This window comes from Anomaloglossus baeobatrachus, chromosome 9, assembly GCF_048569485.1.
Source record: "Anomaloglossus baeobatrachus isolate aAnoBae1 chromosome 9, aAnoBae1.hap1, whole genome shotgun sequence".
Classification (NCBI taxonomy): Eukaryota; Metazoa; Chordata; class Amphibia; order Anura; family Aromobatidae; genus Anomaloglossus; species Anomaloglossus baeobatrachus.
The window spans coordinates 196,862,982-196,874,563 of NC_134361.1; the positions used below are offsets into that span (position 1 = coordinate 196,862,982).

The 11,582-nt window shown below is 46.0% G+C and overlaps 1 protein-coding gene across 1 annotated transcript; it reads right to left on the reverse strand.

Moving 5' to 3' along the window:
- Window positions 1–409: 409 nt before the first annotated feature.
- Window positions 410–10,248, reverse strand: LOC142251409 (U8 snoRNA-decapping enzyme-like). Its single transcript, XM_075324183.1, has 3 exons — window positions 10,026–10,248; window positions 7,588–7,860; window positions 410–2,010 (listed from the first exon to the last, which is right to left on the reverse strand). The coding sequence occupies exons 1-3, from the start codon at window positions 10,200–10,202 to the stop codon at window positions 1,828–1,830; spliced, it is 633 nt and encodes a 210-aa protein (XP_075180298.1). The 5' UTR covers window positions 10,203–10,248; the 3' UTR covers window positions 410–1,827.
- Window positions 10,249–11,582: the final 1,334 nt, after the last annotated feature.

An 11,582-nucleotide genomic window follows, 5' to 3' on the forward strand; every position in this document is an offset into this window, starting at 1 on the left:
ATGACCGAACACCACATCAATGTTGAATGTGCCTGAAAACAAAATGATGCAAGTGTACTTCCTTTTTCAGATGCAGAATGAGTTAACTAAGAATCCATCAGCGAGCTTGTTTTCTATTTATCACCACATCAATGTTGAATGTGCCGGAAACAAAAGGAAGATGATGCAAAAGTACTTTCTCAAGCTGAAGGAGAATGAGTTAACTAAGAATCCATCAGTGAGCTCATTCTTATTTATGACCAAACACCATATCAATGGTGAATGTGCCAGAAAACAAAAGCAAAATGATGCAAGTGTACTTTCTATTGCTGTTACAGAATGAGTTAACTAAGAATCCATCAGTGAGCTCGTTTTTATTTATGACCCCAGACAATATCAATGTTGAACGTACTGAACAACAAAAGCAAAATGATGCAAAAGTACTTTATTGCCATCGCAGAATGAGTAAACTAAGAATCCATCAGTGAATTTGTTTTTATTCACGATTTAACATCAATGTTGAATGTGCCGGAAAAATAAAAAGCAAAATGATGCAAGTGTACTTTCTACTGCAGATACAGAATGAGTTAACTAAGAATCCATCAGTGAGTTCGTTTTTATTTATTAATGTTGAATGTGCCGACTTCATGTTAACACATTTGCTTTTAGAAATGGTTGTTATTGAATGCTGGAGGCGGGGACAGAGGGGATTTAGTAGGTCTGGATATCTGTCACCTTATACAAATAAACAAAAATTAATTAAATCTCATTGGGGGGGGGGGGGTCTTGGGGGAGGAGAAAAAAAAAATTCTTAAATTTTTACAGAAATTTTATTTAAAGCAAAACGCACAAAAGACATCATCTTATATCGACTACACGAGGAGGGTGCGAACTCCAAAATAAAAGTTATCAGCATTTCCAATGCTTTTTAATAAGAGGCTTGTCAAGTGGGGGCTTTTAGAAGTCGTCCATAAAAGGGTTAACCAAGAGCAGAGACCCCAGCCAGTCACTTAAGTCACCTCTGTCAGTGCCAGGGTTTATAGTGGACCCATGTTATGACATAGCTACAGGCATTATAAAAAAAAAAAAAAAAAAAAGGACACAATTTGAGGGAGGGAGGGGTTCATAATTAAAAGTGGATTTCTAGTCGGTAAGTTTTTAGTTTGTTTGTTTTTTTTAACCCCTTTCGGACAACCCATTGAAGAGCCCAGGAGGAACCGATTCCACATTGAAACGACACTAAAACACAACTGAAAAGAAAATATATAAAAATATTAAAGAAAAAATAAAAAAAAAAAAAAAGGATTTTTAACAAGAAAAAACGCCACTCTAGTCTGATGGCTGGGTCTGATATTGCAGCTCAGCTCCATTCAATGCCAATGAGGTTGACTTACAATAGTAGACAAGGAGCTTTGAAAGATTCGCTGGCCATGTTAGTAGTCCATGGCCATCGAACCACGGCACCTCCCCTGATTATAGGGTCCACGCATGATGTTGGGGAGCCTCCTAATCAGAAGAGGTGGTCAGGTAGGTGGAGGCTCGGAAAGGTCTGGTCCGGTGGTCATGGGCTACCAACTTGGCCATTGAACCAGGATCCTCTTGTGTACCTCCTTTGGTCAAATTTGTGGGGGGGAGGGGGAAATACAAAAAATTTTTTTTAAAAAATATATATATTTTTTTTTCTACTTTTGACCCCGTGACAATCAGAACTGAAATATACATTATTTTTAAGAATTTCCGGGCAACTAATAATCTGCTTTGGCTTCTCGCCGCACCTGATGCTGTACACACACTCAGTGACATCTTTTAGGACTTTATAGGACACACGGTGACGTAACGAGACCATCACTAAGAGTTGTGACTGGTCCACATGGCGTCTTGTATCTGGTCCTCCCGCAGCAGCCGCAGGCTCCGCAGCCCATACAGAAGCTGGCTCTTTGAATTTCCAATAAAGTTGTTGGACAGAAAGGCTGGAAGACCCCCAAATCCATCCCGTAAAGTGTACAGGGGGACACGGATCAAACCCATCACCTGTGGGAATAGGGAAACAAAAATATTACACAGGATCAGAGGGGAAGGATAGGATTCAGCGTGGTGATCAATGTGGAATGGAAGGCTGGATATATGTGGGGGGGGGTTACACCTTACATAACTGTCATTAGCCTGGCAGGTGGTCCTCCGCTAACACCTCTATCAAATGCGCACTTGGCTCAAGTTCAGAAGATACTTATTTTGTGTGAGAATGGTAAGATTGAGCATGTTGAAATCCAACATGCTCAATCTTAATACAGCAAAGTGTGTAAGTTAAAGAGAAGCCCTGATCAGAAGAGCGGGGAAGGAAGGAAGGAAGGAAGGAAGGAAGGAAGGAAGGAAGGAAGGAAGGGACAAGGCGGGAGGGAGGGAAGGAAGAAAGGGACAAGGCGGGAGGGAGGGAAGGAAGAAAGGGACAAGGCGGGAGGGAGGGAAGGAAGAAAGAAAGAAAGGGACAAGGCGGGAGGGAGGGAAGGAAGAAAGAAAGGGACAAGGCAGGAGGGAAGGAAGGGACAAGGCAGGAGGGAAGGAAGGAAGGAAGGAAGGAAGGAAGGAAGGGACAAGGCAGGAGGGAAGGAAGGAAGGGACAAGGCGGGAAGGAAGGAAGGAAGGGACAAGGCGGGAAGGAAGGAAGGAAGGGACAAGGCGGGAAGGAAGGAAGGAAGGAAGGAAGGGACAAGGCGGGAAGGAAGGGAGGGACAAGGCGGGAGGGAGGGAAGGAAGGAAGGAAGGAACAAGGCGGGAGGGAGGGAAGGAAGGAAGGAAGGAACAAGGCGGGAGGGAAGGAAGGAAGGAAGGAAGGAAGGAACAAGGCGGGAGGGAAGGAAGGAAGGAAGGAAGGAAGGAACAAGGCGGGAGGGAAGGAAGGAAGGAAGGAACAAGGCGGGAGGGAAGGAAGGAAGGAAGGAAGGAAGGAAGGAACAAGGCGGGAGGGAAGGAAGGAAGGAAGGAAGGAACAAGGCGGGAGGGAAGGAAGGAAGGAAGGAAGGAACAAGGCGGGAGGGAGGGAAGGAAGGAAGGAAGGAAGGAACGAACAAGGCGGGAGGGAGGGAGGGAAGGAAGGAACAAGGCGGGAGGGAGGGAGGGAAGGAAGGAACAAGGCGGGAGGGAGGGAGGGAAGGAAGGAACAAGGCGGGAGGGAGGGAAGGAAGGAAGGAACGAACCGGGAGGGAGGGAAGGAAGGAACGAACCGGGAGGGAGGGAAGGAAGGAAGGAACGAACCGGGAGGGAGGGAAGGAAGGAAGGAACGAACCGGGAGGGAGGGAAGGAAGGAAGGAACGAACCGGGAGGGAGGGAAGGAAGGAACGAACCGGGAGGGAGGGAGGGAAGGAAGGAACCGGGAGGGAAGGAGGGAAGGAGGGAAGGAGGGAAGGAGGGACGGAAGGGACAAGGCGGGAGGGAAGGAAGGAAGGAAGGAAGGAAGGAAGGAAGGAAGGGACAAGGCAGGAGGGAAGGAAGGAAGGAAGGAAGGAAGGAAGGAAGGAAGGAAGGAAGGGACAAGGCGGGAGGGAAGGAAGGAAGGAAGGAAGGAAGGAAGGAAGGAAGGAAGGGACAAGGCGGGAGGGAAGGAAGGAAGGAAGGAAGGAAGGGACAAGGCGGGAGGGAAGGAAGGAAGGAAGGAAGGAAGGAAGGGAGGGACAAGGCGGGAAGGAAGGAAGGAAGGAAGGAAGGAAGGAAGGAAGGGAGGGACAAGGCGGGAAGGAAGGAAGGAAGGGACAAGGCGGGAGGGAAGGAAGGAAGGGACAAGGCGGGAGGGAAGGAGGGAAGGGACAAGGCGGGAGGGAAGGAAGGAAGGAAGGAAGGGACAAGGCAGGAGGGAAGGAAGGAAGGAAGGAAGGAAGGGACAAGGCGGGAGGGAAGGAAGGAAGGAAGGAAGGAAGGAAGGAAGGAAGGGAGGGACAAGGCGGGAAGGAAGGAAGGAAGGGACAAGGTGGGAAGGAAGGAAGGAAGGAAGGAAGGAAGGAAGGAAGGAAGGGACAAGGTGGGAAGGAAGGAAGGAAGGAAGGAAGGAAGGAAGGAAGGGACAAGGTGGGAAGGAAGGAAGGAAGGAAGGAAGGAAGGGACAAGGCGGGAAGGAAGGAAGGAAGGAAGGAAGGGACAAGGCGGGAAGGAAGGAAGGGACAAGGCGGGAAGGAAGGAAGGTGGGAAGGAAGGAAGGAAAAGGAAGGAAGGAAGGTGGGAAGGAAGGAAGGAAGGGACAAGGTGGGAAGGAAGGGACAAGGAAGGAAGGAAGGGACAAGGAAGGAAGGAAGGAAGGGACAAGGAAGGAAGGAAGGAAGGGACAAGGAAGAAGAAGGGACAAGGAAGGAAGGAAGGGACAAGGAAGGAAGGAAGGACAAGAAGGAAGGAAGGGACAAGGAGAAGGAAGGAAGGAAGGAAGGGACAAGGAAGGAAGGAAGGAAGGGACAAGGAAGGAAGGGACAAGGAAGGAAGGGACAAGGAAGGAAGGAAGGGACAAGGAAGGAAGGAAGGAAGGAAGGAAGGAAGGAAGGGACAAGGCGGGAGGGAAGGAAGGAAGGAAGGGACAAGGCGGGAGGGAGGGAAGGAAGGAAGGGACAAGGTGGGAGGGAGGGAAGGAAGGAAGGGACAAGGCGGGAGGGAGGGAAGGAAGGAAGGAACAAGGCGGGAGGGAGGGAAGGAAGGAAGGAACAAGGCGGGAGGGAGGGAAGGAAGGAAGGAACAAGGCGGGAGGGAGGGAAGGAAGGAACCGGGAGGGAAGGAAGGAAGGAAGGAACCGGGAGGAGGGAAGGAAGGAAGGAACCGGGAGGGGAGGAAGGAAGGAAGGAAGGAACCGGGAGGGAGGGAGGGAAGGAAGGAACCGGGAGGGAGGGAGGGAAGGAAGGAACCGGGAGGGAGGGAGGGAGGGAAGGAGGAAGGAAGGAAGGAAGGAAGGGACAAGGCGGGAAGGAAGAAGGAAGGAAGGAAGGAAGGAAAGGAAGGAAGGAGGAAGGAAGGAAGGAAGGAAGGAAGGAAGGAAGGAGGAAGGAAGGACAAGGCGGGGAGGGAAGGAAGGGACAAGGCGGGAGGGAGGGAAGGAAGAAAGGGACAAGGCGGGAGGGAAGGAAGGAAGGAAGGAAGGAAGGAAGGAAGGAAGGAAGGAAGGGAGGGACAAGGCGGGAAGGAAGGAAGGGACAAGGCGGGAAGGAAGGAAGTGAAGGAAGGAAGGAAGGAAGGGAGGGACAAGGCGGGAAGGAAGGAAGGAAGGAAGGAAGGAAGGGAGGGACAAGGCGGGAAGGAAGGAAGGAAGGAAGGAAGGAAGGGACAAGGCGGGAAGGAAGGAAGGAAGGAAGGAAGGGACAAGGCGGGAAGGAAGGAAGGAAGGAAGGAAGGGACAAGGCGGGAAGGAAGGAAGGAAGGAAGGAAGGGACAAGGCGGGAAGGAAGGAAGGAAGGAAGGAAGGGAGGGAGGGAGGGACAAGGTGGGAAGGAAGGAAGGAAGGAAGGGACAAGGCGGAAGGAAGGAAGGGACAAGGCGGGAAGGAAGGAAGGAAGGAAGGAAGGAAGGAAGGAAGGAAGGAAGGAAGGGAGGGACAGACAAGGTGGGAAGGAAGGAAGGAAGGAAGGGACAAGGTGGGAAGGAAGGAGGAGGGAAGGGACAAGGTGGGAAGGAAGGGACAAGGAAGGAAGGAAGGGACAAGGAAGGAAGGAAGGAAGGAAGGAAGGGACAAGGCGGGAGGGAAGGGACAAGGCGGGAGGGAAGGAAGGAAGGAAGGAAGGGACAAGGCGGGAGGGAAGGAAGGAAGGGACAAGGCGGGAGGGAAGGAAGGAAGGGACAAGGCGGGAGGGAAGGAAAGAAGCAAGGAAGGAAGGGACAAGGAAGGGACAAGGCGGGAGGGAAGGAAGGAAGCAAGGAAGGAAGGGACAAGGAAGGGACAAGGCGGCAAGGAAGGAAGGGACAAGGAAGGAAGGAAGGAAGGAAGGAAGGAAGGGACAAGGCAGGAGGGAAGGAAGGAAGGAAGGAAGGAAGGGAGGGACAAGGCGGGAAGGAAGGAAGGAAGGAAGGAAGGAAGGAAGGAAGGGACAAGGCGGGAAGGAAGGAAGGAAGGAAGGAAGGGACAAGGCGGGAAGGAAGGAAGGAAGGAAGGAAGGAAGGGACAAGGCGGGAAGGAAGGAAGGAAGGAAGGAAGGAAGGGACAAGGCGGGAAGGAAGGAAGGAAGGAAGGGAGGGAGGGACAAGGTGGGAAGGAAGGAAGGAAGGAAGGAAGGAAGGAAGGGACAAGGCGGGAAGGAAGGAAGGGACAAGGCGGGAAGGAAGGAAGGAAGGAAGGAAGGGACAAGGTGGGAAGGAAGGAAGGGACAAGGTGGGAAGGAAGGAAGGAAGGAAGGGACAAGGTGGGAAGGAAGGGACAAGGAAGGAAGGAAGGGACAAGGAAGGAAGGAAGGGACAAGGAAGGAAGGAAGGGACAAGGAAGGAAGGAAGGGACAAGGAAGGAAGGAAGGGACAAGGAAGGAAGGAAGGGACAAGGAAGGAAGGAAGGGACAAGGAAGGAAGGAAGGGACAAGGAAGGGACAAGGCGGGAGGGAAGGGACAAGGCGGGAGGGAAGAAAGGAAGGAAGGAAGGGACAAGGCGGGAGGGAAGGAAGGGAGGAAGGAAGGGACAAGGCGGGAGGGAAGGAAGGGACAAGGCGGGAGGGAAGGAAAGAAGCAAGGAAGGAAGGGACAAGGAAGGGACAAGGCGGGAAGGAAGGAAGGAAGGAAGGAAGGAAGGAAGGAAGGAAGGAAGGAACGAACGAACGAACGAACGAGGCGGGAAGGAAGGAAACGAACGAACATGTTGGAAGGAAGGAAGAAAGGAACAAACAAAGGAAGGAAGGAAGGAAGGAACGAACGAACGAACGAACATGTTGGAAGGAAGGAAGGAAGGAAGGAAGGAACAAACATGTAGGAAGTAAGGAAGGAACAAACATGTAGGAAGGAAGGAACAAACAAACAAACAAACAAACAAGTAGGAAGGAAAGAAGGAAGGAAGGAACAAAGGAAGGAACAAACGAAGGAAGGAATGAATGAACGAACGAACGAACGAACGAAGGAAGGAACGAACGAACGAACATGTTGGAGGAAAGGATAGAAGCAACATGTAGAAAGGAATAAACAAACAAGCGAACATGTTGGAGGGAAGTTAGGAATGTACATGCAGGAAGGAAGAAAGGAACAAACCTGTTGGTGGGAAGGAACCCTCCATTAAAATGGGTATTTTCAAATATTCGGTCTTTGCAATTCCAAAATACCTTAATGCAGGAGCACAGTAATATGGGGTACAGAGGTAGTAACCGCCCCCGAGCACTGGTGGGTGAAGGGGTCCGCATGCCCCTCTGCTACATAGGAATACACCAGTATTATAGATTTCACTTGAATCCCTTCATTCAGGAATTTTAAAGCGATTTTACAAGATTAGAATAAACAGCGCCGCACTGGTGCACAGGATGGGTCTGGTATTGCAGCTCTATTCACTTCCATAGACATTAGGTGCAATACCAGACACAACCATATACAGGTGTGGCGCTGTTTCTAGAAGAAAGCAGCCGTGTATTTCTAATCCTCACTCTTCTGGAGTCTCCATGCACGTCACCCTCTCACCTCGAGGCCGTGGTCTTTGGCACACACTCCTTCTCTCTCTATGGCCTCTATGTCCTCCAGCGTTAGCTCCTTGGTGTAGAAATGGGTCACCCCCTTCTGCGGGAGCTCTCGGGCCTGGGAACTGCGATAATCTTTATCAGTCACTTTTAAAGTTTCAAAGGTGGAGCCGAGTTCCTCCAGCAGCTCCCGGTTGAGGCCTTCTTCCAGAGAATTGTCTCGCGTATCCACAAAACCACCGGGGAAGCCAAGACGTCCATCAAAACGCATCATCATCTGCGAAGATACCGGGGAAATAATGGAAAGAATCACTAGGGGGCGAGTGGTGATGTGTTTCTAAAAGGGGTTGTCCCATACAGATATCACAAGGGTGCCCTGTGTACAAAGCATTACTGAGCACGTGCGACCGAGTGTCTCTGGTTCCTAAAGAGTTAATATCACCCAGACTGAGGATACACTGTATAACATGCGGCCCCTTGCCTCCGATTAGAAATATAGTATAGTTCTACTCATTAGCTAAGTTGCTTTCCTCATGTGCAGGGCATTACTGAACCTTTGGCATCCATAGCTACGACCACAAGCAAATTAATTGTCACTATATGAGTGGTTGTAACCATGCGTACCTAAGGTCCTGCAATGCCCTGCACATGAGGTAAGAGACACGGCATTATCAGGAGAACTATACATTGTCACAGTTAGTTGACAGTGGTCATAATCATGGATTCCTAAAGTCCTGCAATGCCCTGCACATAAGGCTAGGTTCAGACTTCCATTAAATTGTATCATCAGACACAATCCGCTGCTCTGGTAAACAACGGAATCCGTTTGGCGGATTCCGTTGTTCCCATAGACTTGTATGAGCGGCGGATTGTGACTGATGATGCTGCGTTGCATTTTCCGCCTGACTGATCAGTCGTGGAACGACTGATTGCCGGGCGGAAGGAACGCAGCTTGTAACGTTTTTTTGAGCAGCGCAATACGCATGCTATCTCTGGCTCCCTGCACACGCAACCAGGATACACATCAGGTTCCAAGCAATGCGCTTTGCCTAGTTACCCGATATTTACCCTGGTTACGTGTGCAAGAAGCCAGCGCTAAGCGGTGTACGCTGGTAACCAAGGTAAATATCGGGTAACCAAGCAATGCGCTTTGCCTAGTTACCCGATATATACCCTGGTTACATGTGCAAGGAGCCAGCGCTAAGCGGTGTACGCTGGTAACCAAGGTAAATATCGGGTAACCAAGCAATGCGCTTTGCCTAGTTACCCGATATTTACCCTGGTTACGTGTGCAAGGAGCCAGCAGCGCTAAGCGGTGTACGCTGGTAACCAAGGTAAAAATCGGGTAACCAAGCAATGCGCTTTGCCTAGTTACCCGATATTTACCCTGGTTACGTGTGCAAGGAGCCAGCGCTAAGCGGTGAACGCTGGTAACAAAGGTAAATATTGGGTAACCAAGCAAAGTGCTTTGCTTGGTTACCCGATATTTACCATGGCTACGTGTGCAGGGAGGCCAACACTTCCCCGCTCGGCTCCTCCCCCTTCCGCACTCCGCATGTACGTACTCACACTCACCTGTCCCCAGCCATGCAGACTGCGGCACTAACGTCCTCAGCGCCACAGCCGTGCTCGGCTCCACCCACCCCGCCCCCCCGCACACAACGGAGTCTGACAACGAATTCTGTTCTTTGTCATCCGTTGTACAACGCATCAGACGCATGTGACTGACGCAAAACAACGGAAATGTGAATCTAGCCTAAGGTAAGAGACATGGCTATATCAGAACTACACAGTCACCATTAGTTACTTAGTTGCTAGTGGTCATAATCATGGATACCGAAGGTCCAGCAATGCCCTGCACATGAGGTAAGAGACAAAGAGAATCAGGAGGACTATACTACATTTCTAATTGGATATATTTGCTATTATAATAAAATAATAAATTATCTACTACATATATTACATATATATCTTGCAGATGGAAATATCCCTCTAAATATATTGAAAGAGTTAATTAAAAAAATATAGAAAAATCTAAAAAATAAAAATAATTAAATCGGATTTGGTATCATACTTGTGTAATGAATCAAATAAAATATACAAATGATTATCCCCTCCCTCCAATTTAATCTATTGTATTTTTTTTTCCAGCCCATTATATAGTATAATAAGGAATTATTTAAAATTAATGCTTTTTGCAAAAAAAAATAAAAAAAAAAAAATAAAAAAAAAAAAATTAAATTTATTAAAAATTAAATTAAATTTAAATTAAAAAAAAAAGAAAATTTGGGTTTTTAGAAGAAAAAGAGGAAAAAAACCTAAATATTTGTATAATGTACGGCGGCATAGAAAGTAGCGTGCGGCAGACATCGTCCGGTACCGATCCTACGGCAGATCCCCCCATTACACCACCCGGATAAATCCGGACCGCCCGAATCTCACCAGTACAACATGTCGGATAGGGACCCGGTCGAACAGCTTGGCAGGGGAGGGGGCGTACAGCATCACGTGGCAGGCGTGCCGGTACCCCTCCAGCTGCAGCGCCTCTTCTCGGGACACGTTACGGGGGCGCGGACGATCATCCTGAGGCCCGCGGATCTGCTGCCCGGCGTGAGCCATGATTCTCTCCACATAATACTCTGGGCTAAAGGACCTTGGATGACGTCACCATCACGTGACCAGTCATGTGTCTGGGAGGAGCCGGTCCGAGGCTGCGTCTTCTGGACCACCACCTTAACCCTTTAAGGAACAGAGAAAAAAAAATAAAAAAAAAATCCTCTCCTTCTTTCAAGAGTCGTAACTTTTTTTTTTTTTTTAAATTTTCCGTCCACATAAGTGTGATATTTTACAATAATGAAATTCCCTTTACCATTCAAAGTAATGGAAGTGGGTGGAAAAAAAATCCAAATGAAGTAAAATGGTGAAAAAACACAAAATTCCATTAAACATTTTTTATTTTATGTTTTATTTTATTGGGGGGAGGGGGGGAGTTGTCATGTGGGGGCTCATTTTTTGTGCGACGAGCTGATGGTTTTATTGGTATCACTTTGGGGCACATACAACGTATTGATCTTTTTTTTTTTGTGCAGGGAGCGAAAAATAGATTTATTTATGGCTATAATTTTGAATTGAATAAAGTAGAGTGAATAAAACATTATTTACAAAATATATTATTATTATTATTATTATTAGTATTATTATTATTAGTATTATTATTAATAATAATAGTAATAATATATTGCTATTATTGTTTCTTATTATATTAATATTATTGTATTAATATGATGTATTATTATTGTTTATTATTATTATTATATAAATTTTATTTTATTAATATTATTTATCATTATTATTATTGCTTATTGTTATATGAATGTTACTATTTTTATTAATATTCTTTTTCAAATTGTTAATTATTATTGTTTTTTATTATTATTATTATTATTATTATTCTTATATTAATATTATTATATTAATATCATTTTTAGTAATAATATTATTTATCATTATTATTATTGTTTATTATATAAATATTATTCTTATATTAATATTATTTATCATTGTTATTATTATTGCTTATTGTTATATGATTACTATTTTTATTAATATTCTTTTTTAAAATTGTTAATGTTATTATTATTGTTTATTAATATTATTATATTATTATCATTTTTAGTAATAATATTATTTATCATTGTTATTATTGTTTATTATATAAATATTATTATTTTATTAATATTATTTATCATTGTTATTATTGCTTATTGTTATATGAATATTACTATTTTTATTAATATTCTTTTTCAAATTGTTAATGGTATTATTGTTTATTAATATTATTATATTAATATTATATTAATATTATCATTTTTAGTAATATTATTTATCATTGTTATTATTGTTTATTATATAAATATTATTATTTTATTAATATTATTTATCATTGTTATTATTGCTTATTGTTATATGAATATTACTATTTTTATTAATATTCTTTTT